At 36.9% G+C, this 14081-nt stretch overlaps 1 protein-coding gene across 1 annotated transcript; it reads left to right on the forward strand.

Annotated features, from left to right (window-relative positions):
• Window positions 1–10: 10 nt before the first annotated feature.
• Window positions 11–7700, forward strand: LOC140851674 (cytosolic Fe-S cluster assembly factor NBP35-like). The gene is given in 5 exon segments (XM_073243683.1): window positions 11–121; window positions 231–332; window positions 6576–7265; window positions 7268–7321; window positions 7324–7700. Coding segments are annotated over 5 exon segments (1041 nt in total). The 5' UTR covers window positions 11–78; the 3' UTR covers window positions 7476–7700.
• The last annotated feature ends 6381 nt before the right edge of the window (window positions 7701–14081 follow it).

Here is a 14081-nt window from a genome sequence, read left to right on the forward strand (position 1 = left end):
ATATTTCTTTTCCGTAAGAGATCTATAAAATCTGGCCTCCCCGATAACCCCCGGTGTCGAGAAAGAGAAGAGGGGACGATGGAGAACGGGAACCATGAAATACCTGAGAACGCCAACGAGCGTAAGATTTTCAATTTTTTAATTGAAAAAAATAATCTTTTTGCTCTTTTTTTTGGTTTTTTTTCTGATTTCTTGGGGTGTTTTTTGATGAATTTTTGGGGGTTTAACAGATTGCCCGGGGCCGCAGTCGGAGTCGGCGGGGAAGGCGGATGCTTGCGCGGGATGCCCTAATCAACAAATATGCGCCACGGCTCCAAAAGGCCCTGACCCTGGTATACTTGTCTTCAACTTTATTATTTTTTTCCATGTTCTGTTAAAAAAGCCTCAATTTTTATTCTTATTTTTGCTGGTAGAGATAGAACTTGATAGGTTTTCTTGGGGTTGGTGAGATTCTAAGCTTTTCGTAGTTAAAGTTTTTTTGAGTTGTTTTGAATTTTCTTGCTTGTTGTGTATATGATGGCCTTTGGTACAATTCCTTCCTGAAGAGTTCAAATGTTTTGTACACAAAGAAGCGTCTTTCTGTAGAGAGAGAGATCTAAATCAGTCTTCATCTGTAGTGGCTACGGATTCTTGGGTTCTTGCGCAGATGCTGTTGCCTGTTGTTTGTTGGTTCCTTAACTTGGTTTGGACTAGTTAATTGAAGCTTAGTTGCTAGAATTCCACTCAAGAAAGTGAAAAAGAAAGGAAAAACTAAGTACATAAAAGCTTTGAGGTTGATATTGTTTTGTACAACTATGTGTCAGGTTTGTTTGTTAATTTAGCATTCTTCTTTATAGGAAAGTGAAGATTTGGTAGTGAGAAAATTAATATATATTTAGCTCTCGATTGATCAGTCTTTATCATTGGGATAATACATTTGATGTGCTCAGCAAAATTTTAAGCATGTTATGGAGGAATTCTAAGATCAAATTCTGTGATTTAGTTGTTGAGAAAGATGAGAAATAATGGAATATAATGGCTATGGTCGTTCTTGGATGAGGTCTTCAAGCCCCAGCATCAAAGAGTTTGAATCTAAATTTAGAGTCTTCCCTTCAGGAGCCCAACCTGCAATCTGATCACTGTGTCAACAAATTTAAGCAGTCCAGATTTCTTCGATGTCAGTGTATTTCACCAGAAAGGTTGTTTTTATGCATTTCTTTGTCTTTTCTAGGTCAAGGTAGGCTGAGTCGAACTTTGAGACAGTCATCTAGAAACTTCATAACAGTCAAGTAATTTGGTGTTTTGATATGTTTGAAAATAATTTAGAGTCTTCCCTTCAGGAGGCTCCAACCTGCAATACGATGACTATCTCCTCAAATTTAGGCAGTTCAGAGTTCTTCTATGTCAGTGTATGTCACTATAAAGGCTGTTTTTAGGCATTTTTTTTTTCTTTTTTCTGTCAAGGCAGGTTGTCTCGAACTATGAAACAGTTATCTAGAAACTTTGTAATAGTCGAGTAGTTTGGTGTTTTGATATCGTTTGAACATAGTGAGAATTATTTTTAATAAATCTTGAGGTTCCTTGTTTCCTGTCCATGCTGATTTCACCACCTGATGCTTTATCAGACATTGATTTCTATCAAAAAGCCTAAGGGAAAGTTGTATTGATTTGTTGCAGAATTTCTGAGCAGAATTTCTTAGAATTATTCTTAATAAATCTTGAGCTTCCTTGTTTTTTATCCATGCTGATTTCACCACCTGATGCTTTATCAGGTGCAAATCAAAACCAAAAGGTTGATATTCTTAGTCATTTTTGGTTTGATTTGCACCTGTTTGGACCTTTTGGTTTGGACCAAAAGGTTTGAACCTTTTGGTTTGATTTGCACCTGTTTTTATTACTACATTCTTTGTTTTGTTTTGCAAGCCATTTCTCCCTTTATAGGACTATATCTAATTATATATGGAACATTATTATGGCAGGCGAGTAAGTTTGTCTTACTTCTTCCCTTTAATTCTTTTGGAACTACATTTCCTTAGTCATCTCCTGGCTTGTGGTGTCATATCTTTCTTATGCAGACCCCAAGGGATGTCATATGTGGATTATGTATTGGCATTCTATGCATCGTATGGTTCCAAACAGGCATGCCTACCATACCGTGTATCGGTATAGTACCAACCCAGTATCATAACAACCAGTTGCCGACTGGTATAGGTCCCAGTTTCAGGTCGATGAACCTTGAGCCCAAGTAAAATGACAGTTCGTATAATTGAAATAAATTTGGTTTGCTTGGCCAACAAAAAATAAATTTTGCTTTGGAACCAGATAAGCTATATACTTGATTCATATCAATATCAAGTATGGTGAAAATTGAATATGTGTTTTTGGCTTTCGACAAACATTAACAAGAAAATTAATGTTATACCATATCAAGTACTTCGTTATATAGAGATTTCAAAGTAATCTTAGAAAGAAGAAAAAGATAATATAAAAGAAATGTATGGGATATGTTAGGGTTCCAACTCTATTTGTGAGATACGAGTCAAGGGAGAATCATGTTATGATTAGTGTTTTTGAGACACAGCTAGCCAAGGTGACGTATTTGACCCATCACCTGCCAGCAATGGTGAGTCAAGTCGAGTCTAAATTTGCTTTTACGTAAAATCCATCCAAACTTTTAACCTGAAGATTTAACTGTTCAAACTGTTCAAGTCAACAGCTCATTTGATCCAGCCAAATCATTGATTTTTTTTCTTTTTAAAGAAACATTATCTCTCAAATCTTGATCTCATGATCTCTATCTTCATCATCTTCTTCCTAATCATGGAAGTGACCATCAGCAATAACTAGATCAACAATTCTCCTCATCCTCGTCTTGATCTTTTCTGGAACTTGACAAGGTGATGTGATCAGAAGGGGTCAATGCAGTGTGGCAATAAGGGTGTTTGGGCAGAGATGAAGGGGGTTAATGGTGGTGCTAGAGAAGAGTTGGGCCAGAGGGGGCTGAGGCTGTGGGACCAAGAAGGGCTGAGGACTGGAAGGGCTTTAATCTGTGAAATCCAGGTGCCAATGGAGGGAAATTGAGGCTGTGATGGTTGGGAATTGAGGTGGTGACTGGGGAATCAAGATGGTAGAATGGGAGGATGTGGAGAAGGGAGGCGTGGAGGGCTTGGGTTGGGAAATAGAGAAAGGAGGAGCGGAGTTCATGTATGAGAGAGAGAGAGAGAGAAAAAAAAGAGGCAGATCGAGGATGGAAGTTAATATGTGAAAGCTGGGTTATCTGGTAGTACTGCAATCTAACTGCAGTTGAACTGCGGATCTTGACCCAAACCTCAAAATGGTTCAATCTAGCTCATTGATTCTGATAATGACTTTTTTTTTAAAAAAATTTCATGTGAACAGAACTGTATTATCTGATATATTGAACAGATGAAGGTTAAATCTAAATCTGATCCAATTAATTTTTCCAACAAAATATGAATCATGTCTATGTGAGATCATCATACATAAAGAGTCCAACTTGGCTTAGTGGATGAGTAGAATTAGGTGCCATCTAGGAAATTGAACAGATGAAAGTTAATTCTAAATCTGATCCAATTAATTTTCAACGAAATACGAAGCCTGTCTATGCGAGATCATCACACATAAAGATTCCAACTTGGATTAGTGGATAGGTAGAATTAGGTGCTGTCTAGGATAGGATAACGACTTGATAATACAATGCTACATGGGTATCTTCTCTTTATTTAGAATTGAGCCAACAGAGAAAGAGCTGGTATGAGATGAGGATCAGATTACTCTGTTTGGGATTAAGAGAGTTTGTTATTTTGATCATTAGGTTGGATCAATTCATCTTGGATCTGCCATAGTAATGTTATCAAACTTGGATAATCATAATATGTTCAGGGTGGGGTGCCATACATTATATAGATCATAGATATAGCTATTGAAGGGTGATTTCTCTTTTCTATTATATCCTTGGGCTACTTCAGGTATGGGGAAATTTTGGTCACAGGTTTTCATACAAATGAGATATCGTGACTAGCATATACTTGTAGAACTAACATCAAATGCATGATGCAGATGCATTTGTTTAATAAATATTCCTGCCTTCTAATTGATACATCATCACGGGGAGATAATAACCTCTAACAGGCTGAGACACATTGATACATGACCCTGGAAGCTCAGCATTCTTGTAACATGCCAACAAGGTCCCCAATGATTACCTGTTGCATATATGAATATGTCTAGCATTGCCCTTCATTTTTTCATTTGTACTCGTTATGGAGAGATAATTACCAATAGCAGGTTGATGCATAATTACATATTGATAAATGACCCTATCGGATACAGATGCTTGTTTCATGCCATTAAGGTGACCTTGTATTAAATATGTTATGTAATATATGAAGGTAATACTTGAAGCAGGTTTAACAGAATCCTATGGGTTAAAAATCAAAAAATATTCCATGAATCATTTCTCTCCAATATTATTATTTATATTAGCAAGATTAAGATCAACCTGATGTTATGAATTTCCAATTTCTGAAAAAGAAAAAACAACCAAATATTTCATATTATTGTTAAGATTAAACACAGCCCACCAGTGACCTTTAAACTTCAGAAAAGAGATTTTCTGAAGTTAGAAGCTTGAGGTGGAAATGTTCAAATGCTTCCCTGGGTCCAAAGGTGTGCTTTCTGTCTCCCCTGCAAGAATTAGCAAACCAAACTTGTATGGTAGCTCCATCATGAAATAGTGATCTGGTTAACTTGGGAGGTGTAGAAAAGAACAATACTGGTGTTGCTCTTTCCTCGTGTCTTGCACTGGTGCAAACCAACTTCAACAAAGCTGAGATATTATAACCTTGCAGCTGTCCATATATCTGCATAAAGACACATCCCCTCTTCGGGATAAATTATTATTAGGTGATAACCCTTGAATCTGGTAAAAAGTTTTATGAACAAATCTAGAATATTATTGTTGTTTATTATTTACCTTAAGACATATAAATACTTCAATGGGTGCTCTAACTAGGTGTGTCATGTTGGGGATTCTTTTGGTGTCGTAGTTATTCATCCTGGCTTAATTCTGTGGTTGATTTTTCCCCCTTATTTATGATCCTACATAATTAAAATCTTGTTTTTTAAAATTTGAATATTTCGCATTACTTCTTTTCATGTTCAGTCAATGACTTCACAATATATTTCACCTGTTTGTTGTTATTCTAATGGTCTCAACTTATATACACGAGTTAAGCTATGCCTGGCCTTGGATAGGGGTCTAGTGGAAGTATAGATCCAAGGTTGAACCTTCCTAATGGTAAATCAACCTTATCAGGAACTGTGGAGACCTATTGGGTTAGGTTTTAAGTTGAAAGTCTTGTAGAAACATTTGGAAATATGGAACTGTTCTATATTCAATATGTATATCATTGATGGAACTGTCTTATATTCAATATATATATCATCGAAGATAAGGCAGCCTGCAAGTGATTCATGGCACGATAGAAATAGGCAAGGATTGTTGAAGGTTGCTCTGGACAATTGTATCTAGTTGCAGTAACAGAGAAACCGGTTTCCAAACTTATGTGGAAGAGGGCCAATAACCTGGAGGTTCTCGTTTTGATAGCAACAACATGCAACTTGGGACCAAAAAGCTGAAAACAAATTTGTGGAATAGGGATTCTTATTTTTGTTTTTTAGTCAATCCATCTCCATTTAGGATATCCTGCATGATATTTTGTTTGATTTTTGGCCAAGCCTATATTGCATCAAAATATGCTTTGAAGGATCTTGTTGAGGCACTCCTAACCTGGTTGGTGTGATGGACACTTCTGTAATTTAAGTTGGTAATTATTTGATCATACATGTGAACTCCATTGACGAGGCTTTCATGTGGTTATCATGCTTGAAGTTGCCTATTGGCCTTTGGCAGCACACATATAATGCTCAGTGTGTATCTTGATTTCAGAAGAGGCATTATTATTGTTTATTTGTTATTATTGTTGTTATTTAAGTATTGTTATTTACTATTATCATTTTAATTACTACTGTCATTATTATTACTTTGCATGGGTAGGGTGGCCTGTGGGGTTTTTCAGAAAGACCCTTATCGTTGACAATTTGCGACTACAGAAGATTATTGTCCACTGAATTGAGCAATACCTTTAAAGGACAGTATTACATTCTGTATTGCCTACTGTCAGAAAAAACTGTCTTTGACAGTCTACAACTATAGAAGATTATTGTCTACTGAATTGAGCCATACCTTTAAACCAACACATTCTTGGCATTAAATTGTCTTCACTTGTTTAGGAAGGCATTGTTTTCACATTCATATATCCTGAAGTTCTTTAAATCTGCTTTTAAGCTTTCTGCTAGTCGATGCATGCTTAAAACTATTCATAATGCAAACATATGATGCACACAGGCATGTAAAATTGTTCACATAGAGTATGTTGTATTATTTACTATGTATGCTTCATTTTAGAATTTAAAATATTAATGTTCTTAAGTGATATCATCTATCTTTTTGGTAATTGTAACATATGGTGCTGTGACTAAGTTTTTGATGGGACATCTAATTTTTCTGTCAGACTTGGTCGCTATAGTGGAGAGAATGGCTACTGTTAAACACAAGATACTGGTTCTGTCTGGGAAGGGTGGGGTTGGAAAAAGCACATTCTCAGCCCAGCTTTCTTTCGCATTGGCTGACATGGACTACCAGGTTGGCCTCCTTGACATAGATATTTGCGGACCCAGCATCCCCAAGATGTTGGGCCTTGAAGGGCAGGACATCCACCAAAGCAACCTCGGCTGGTCCCCGATATACCTCGAATCAAACCTCGGGGTCATGTCCATTGGGTTCATGCTTCCCCACCCTGACGAGGCTGTCATATGGAGGGGTCCTCGCAAGAATGGACTCATCAAGCAGTTCCTTAAGGATGTGCATTGGGGAGAGCTGGATTATCTCGTCGTCGATGCTCCTCCTGGGACATCAGATGAGCACATTTCAATCGCACAGTTTCTGCAAGCCACTGGAATAGATGGTGCAATAATTGTAACCACTCCACAACAAGTGTCTTTGATCGATGTGCGTAAAGAGATTAGCTTTTGTAGGAAGGCTGGCATCCAGGTTTTGGGTGTTGTGGAGAACATGAGTGGTTTGAGGCAGTCGATCTCAGATCTCAAGTTTGCAAAATTAAGCGATACTGGAGATGAGATTGATGTAACAGAGTGGGCACTGAATTATATCAAAACAAATGCTCCTGAGCTGCTTTCCATGGTTCATGTAGTGAGGTTTTTGATAGTAGTGGAGGTGGGGCTGCAAAGATGTGCATGGATATGGAAGTCCATTTCTTGGTAAAGTGCCAATGGATCCACAGCTCTGCAAGGCAACTGAGGAAGGGCGGTCATGTTTTGCTGACCAGAAATGCAGTACAAGTGCACCTGCTCTGAGAAGGATCATTGAGAAACTGGTTGCAGCTCACCAATAGTTGTGAGATTTTAATGCAAATTTGCTGTTCTGCAGCTTTAATAGCTGTTTATTCACAGTTTTGTGTTTTCTGGGATTTTCTTTTCATCTGTTCATCTTATAAAAAATAAGTACTGCAATCCACTTTATGTTACACGAAGGCTTTGTACTTTTGTAGCTGTTATGCTTTGATCTTGTATAAAATGGAGGAAATGTTAATCAGGATTATGAATCTTTGTTCTCATCATCTTTTGTCATTTCTCTTTTGTTTTTCTTATGGGAGTAATGAATTATTATGACTCTAATTTCATCATTGATTAGACACCACAAAATTAAGTCCTTATGTTCTGTGAATTGTCTCCCAGATCGTGTCATACTTGCATTTTGGTGAATGGCATGCATGGTGAGTATTATATAATCTTGATAGCTACATGGAGGATTAATCTCAAGTTTTGTGAGATCGGTTCGGATAAAATCATGTGAGATACCCCCATATTAGTGAATTGCTATACTGATCGGTGGCGTCAACAAGGGGCTTTGTACACCGATTAGCGTGTTAGCGATGACTTGAAGGTTCTTGGTTCTGTCAAAAGAATTAGAGGGAGATGTGAGACAGTACTGCATCTGGTATAGAGTATCTGAGCTGCACCCAAAGTGACAAGCTGAGAAGTGGCTATTTAACAAGGTGGGCAACATAGGTTGCTTTTTCTTTCTTTTTTTTTTTTTTTGGCAAATTAAATTTATTAAACCAATCTACAATAAAAACATCCATCGGATTAGGGATGGCAATCTGGTTAGGTCGGATTAGGTTTGGTTAGTTACGGATCAGATTAGATATAGATTGGGTTAAAAATTTATCAATTCAAATCGATATATTTATTAAATGAATTAAAAATTTAAATCTAAATCCGATTTATGTATTAAATAGATAATTCAATTGGAACTATATAACTGATTTATTAAGTGATTCAAGTCAAGTTAAATAGGTTAAGTTGGTAAAAAGTTTGGATTAAACAAATCAGATTAAATAGATTTTAAACAGATTCAACAGATTTTAAATACGTTAAAGGGATTGAATGATAATAAAGTAAAAATATCTGACAAATTAAAATAGATGGTTCATGAATCAGATTGACAAGTCAGATCATAAATTACCATCCTTGTATGGGAATGAGCAAATAAAATATTAAAAAATTTAGTAGAAGTATCTTATAAAATCACTCACAAAGAATTGGTTGCATTTTTTTTTTTTTTTTTTGGTAGAACAAGAATTGGCTGCATTTTCATTAGCATTCCACTAACAACAAACAACCTCGCAGAAAATATTCATAAAACAAGGTCGGCTCCTAAGAAAACCATGTCCCAAGGGTTGCTTTTTTGGTTTGTCGTTTGACCATCAAAGCATATATTTTTCCTCCGTGGAAGGCAAAGGATAAGAAATCACAGTAACAGTAATCTAGAATATGAGCATCATCAGTCCATCCACAATCATCAAAAACGGACAGTGAATTGGAATTTTCACTCAAAAATGTCACTCAGCTGGTCTAGAGCTTTATCATTGCTCCAAGCATTCGTTTAAGGTGTCAAGCTTAAAAGGAACAACACGGAAGCTCCAACTTGGTGGGATGTTTTCCTGAGTAAGATTTCTGAGTTGGTGCAGAGATTCAATGGAAATTGTTCTAATAAATGGAGTTCATCACGTTGTTAGTAGTCAGTATCCATCCATCAAAATAGCTCTGAGGACAGCTCTCGGACATAAAGACAGGTATGTCTCATACGTTCATAATTCTTTTTCACCATTTTTGCCGATCTGAGGCTGTGTCTTCTTTTTATTTCTTTCCTTCATATTTTACTCACATCTTTGAGAATTATCTCCATTTTGGTAAACTCTTACCATAAAAATATTCGATCATATGACAGAAAGCATTCGAGGAATTAAAGTGCACCAATAGCTGGTTTTTTTTTTTTCCTTTTTTTGGTAAAAGGCACCAATGGCTGGTTGCATGCATTGGACTGTCTCAAGTTCTAAAATTGGACATTCTTTAACTTTTTCTGCTTCTAGCTACATGCAACTAGAGCTTCAAAGCAGATAGAAACCTCTGGCTAGTGAATTGCAGTAAAATTAGGGCAGGTAAGACATAGATTGCCCTTTAAAGGTAACTTAAGCATAATTGTAGTTCTTGTATTTCCAATTTACGCAACAGCAGTTCCTTAACATTTTCAATCACTCACGAACAAATGCACACCAAGAAATGTTGCATTTATACCACCTATGGATTTGTGTCATGAAAACTTTCCTCCACTAGAGTTATTTGGCAGTAATTAATCAGTTTTACTTGAGCCAAGTTCTGCACTCTAGATGAAACGGATCCAGCTACAGCTCCAAATCAAGGAACCATTTAACATGGCTTGTCAACCCAAAAAAGCTTAATGAAGGGCTCTTAATCATCATGTCAAATGAATGGTGGTTTGATAATGGATGATTACTTGAAAATCCTGAGTTTGACCACTTAGCAGAGCTGCATACAAGGATCCTCAACCACTCATAAATGACCAATTGGTGGTGTTGCAGTGGTACTCTGTTGTTTGGATTGTTCCTGCTTTATAAAACCTGCTCATTGTTTCTGCATGTTCTTTCACATGTTTCACTGAAAACACTGAAACTTGTGTCATCATCCACTTCATTCAACAAGTTAAATCTAATTTGATTACCACAAACCTCCCTCCTAACCTAGAGAATGCACCACATACATGTCCCCCCCCACACACACAGGAGGACGAAGAGAGAGAGAGAGAGAGAGAGAGAGAGAGATTAGATTCTGGAAAAATTAAATAAATACAATACATGGTGAAGATCAAAGAGCAGATAACTAGAACAAACTAAGCAAAGAGTAGATTCTAGAACAAACAAAGTGTGCGAGAAACTAAGGTAGCTGTGTGGAGGAAGGAGCACAGACAACACAAGCTATGAGGAGCATGGCAGAAGAGGCAGCATCCTCCTCCTCACCGAAGCAGCTCCTTTTGAACTTGCAAGCCTTCCCTTTGTTGCATTGCAGTCTCATCACCTCTGGCTTTTGGTCTTTCACTTCATGCTTCTTCTTCATGGACTCCTGCCTCCTAAGTCTAGAATCCTCTACCTTGTACACCATCTTCTCTCACACTTGCTCTCTGTTTTCTCCCTCACTTCCCCACAGCAAATTCTATAATGCAAAGTTAGTTACCAGTGCATGGGAAGCAAGCACATATCATGCCCTCTATATAGGGCCTGAGTAGTTAGTATATTCTCCACTGAATAATAGAACTACCCTTTGGTTCCAATGGTATTGCAAATCCACCATCAGAACTATTCAAAGAAAATATCTTACTAGGGATGAATTGCAAACCCACCATCAGAACTATTGAAAGAAAATATCTTACTAGGGATAAAAGGGTATTCATTCTGACCACCTAATTGAAATTTTGGTTTTTCATGCAAGCTCTGACACTAGCCAGCTTGTTAGGCTCTAAGTTTTATGGATAAGGTTGTTAGCTGCGTTGTGGAGAACTAAGTTCAGTAAGTCATATAACCTCTATCTTGTTTTTTATATCATTTTTTGTAGCTTTATAGCTTTCTTAATCAATCAGTCTTACAAGACACAAGCCTTGCTAATTGTCCAAATTAAATCAGAATACCAGGCCTAATCAGAAAACCTTTCCTCCTTAAAATTTATTTATTACTCTTTAAAAATACCAAACAAACTTTAAAGACTTACAGTCAATACAGTATCAGTGAGCACATGTAGCCCTAACTTGGTACTTCCATATTCGAACTATAGATGTAACGATGCCATACAAATTCTTATGTCATAAATTCAAGTAAACACCAAAAATATGATGAGAGCACATGATTGGGATGCTATTATGGCTGACACTGCAGCAGGGTCATGTGGCCTTGTGAAGAGAGTAGCAAGAAGGCAGAAAACTACTTGTTCTATTGTTGAATTTAAACTTCTTGCCTCTTTTTTTTTTCCATAAAAATAGAACTGTTTTGGTATTCAAAGCCTGCACTTCTAAATCCTGCTCATTTATTTGATCTAAGTGTCATGTTCCAATGGCTGCTGGTGGTGGTGGGGACAAGTGTCAGCACCATCCTTGTCCTTGAGCAGGTACACCTCCATGTGCCATGCCATGTGAGCATGTGTTCTTCTGGGGCCTCACCTCATCTCCTTCACATTCTGAAGTTCAATGAATCTATTTTATAAGCTTAACCCAGTAACTAACAACATATAGATTACAGATTTATACATATAGTTTACAAGTAAAATTGATAAAGCAAACATTAAGTCGTGCTTTGTTCCTCGAGATCCTCGCTGTTATTTTCAAGCATAGGATCTAATAGTTCTTGCAGTAGTGGGGTTATGAAGATGATTATTTGAGTCAACTAGGTTTGTCGTCAGGGTCAAAGACCACCACCCGGCATACAATTATCATATTTTGATTTTTCATAGGATGGTGAACATGGGTTTTCCCTTTCATTTTGATGTTAGTATATTGGTAGAATTAAAATTATACTTGTTATTCACATAATTCATAGGTATTTTAATACAATATCATAAATTACTAGGATAATATTTATAGACGGTGTGAAATATCATCTATAATGCGCTCATAATCTCGTCTGTTTTAGTTTACACAAAGATTAAAAAAAATAAAAGACAAGAAAAATGATACCATCAAGAGTTTGCCAATGCCTCGAGTTTATCTTCTCATCAGCATAAGAAGCCAAATGCTTGTGTAGCTTTTGATAGGGACATGGAATGGGGTGACTGAAATGATATCATGATTATCCTAAGGCCAAGGTCCATAGCATAGCAAATGGGGTGCCATGCGCCAAGAGAACAAGACATAGGGGTGGGTAACAGTGACCCAACTTCATCTGTCAGATTCTACAATCAATAATGTCACATGGAATTCAAACAATAAGGGAGAAAGATCTTTCTCTAGTCTTAGCCACAGAATATGAATTATTGGCTCAGATATGAAAACTTTGAGAGCTTCACTAGGTCATTAGTCTATTCTGCTGCAAGGCTTGATAGACTAGGAGAAACAATCTGGGAAACCTGTCTCTTTACAGCAAACTTGTACCTAACTAGCACTAATAGCCCCTAGATTTAGTTGCCTTGCTGTCTAAACGTTTATAAAATCAGAAGTTCCAAAAATGCAAGATAGATTATTCAGTGGTTGTGGGATATATAATCCGAGCTTCGGTGAGTGCTAAGATAGCAGACTGGCATTCCTTGTTTGATGTGTAATTCTTACTAGTGATGTCTTGATTAATTGGTGAACATAGGGATGGCGGCGGCCACCGATTGGCTGGTTTTTGATGGAGTGGCCACGCTGTTATTTAATAAGACTACTTGTTTAAAGCCAAGCAAGGAATGATGGTGCTGCCTGTAAATTTATGCTTATTCATTAAGGTTGCAATCATTGTTAAGAGGAATTTGAAGGATAAGAAGCTACTTTTGGTCTTAGCATGACCCATAGGTGGTTCCAGAATCCTATGAGGTGGGGCTAGTCCATCACATGAGCTGCTGCTCATGTGGTGATGTTGAGAGGTCAAAGATCCTGTAGAGGAAGGTAAGATGATTGATCCCAATGCATGCACTGAAAATATCAGCATAAATGAAGGTAAATTCTTTGGCGAGATGAGTAAGAATCGTTCTTAGGTAATATATATTTAAAAGCTGATTGTACTTTATGTAGCATTCATTGAAAATGTAACTGTACTTCACAATGAAAAGAAAAGATCAGGTAGATAGATGAGACTTTAGTCTCTGGGAAAGATGACAAATTATAGTAACTTGGCCAATTTCTGATAATAAACTGCTGAATTAACAGAGGTTTTTCGATAAGGCAACTCTTGGGTGATTCTCGGAGCTTAGCTTAAACCTTGTGAACAACCAGAAGGGACAGAATTTGATGGAACGTTTGCGGATTTCGAGGGCTATTTTTTTGATGCTTTACCGCCATTTGTTATGCAGCATTCCTTCTTTATCTAACCATTAGCAGTTTCATCTTTCTTTTTGCCTTTCATCCAACGTCTGAGTTTTTAGTTTCTAAACAGCTTCCAAGTCTATCACATTCTAGAGATCTCACTCAACTTACAAAAAGAAAGAAAATAAGATGTTGAATATTACTTTACAACATCAAATGCAATATATGTTTATTAAATTTATTCAGTTACACTTAAACAACCAGTAGGTCAATGACCAGAAAACTTGTTCCAGTTTGAAACTTGCAATATATTCCCATACATGCACATGTCTGTTATATGAAACAAGTGTGGATGTTTGGTATGGTTGAAACAAAAATGGACAAACAGAATAAGACAGGAGCTATGTGTATCATAAATCTCGGTATTGATTCATTAAAACATTGATCGATTGAAACACAATTTTCTGATCTGCTTACAAATAATCTGAAAATAACATGTCAATTTTAGAGTTTGAAAAATGACATCCATGCAGGGAAAGCAAAAAAAAAGAAGTCCATAAAAAAAATAAAGCGTAATACCAAGAATGATGCATGACAACTACCATTACAGAGATGGATGTTCTTACCAAAAATAGAAAGATAAGTATGCAAGAGT

The sequence above is a fragment of the Elaeis guineensis genome, chromosome 9, assembly GCF_000442705.2.
Source record: "Elaeis guineensis isolate ETL-2024a chromosome 9, EG11, whole genome shotgun sequence".
In the NCBI taxonomy this organism is placed as follows: domain Eukaryota; kingdom Viridiplantae; phylum Streptophyta; class Magnoliopsida; order Arecales; family Arecaceae; genus Elaeis; species Elaeis guineensis.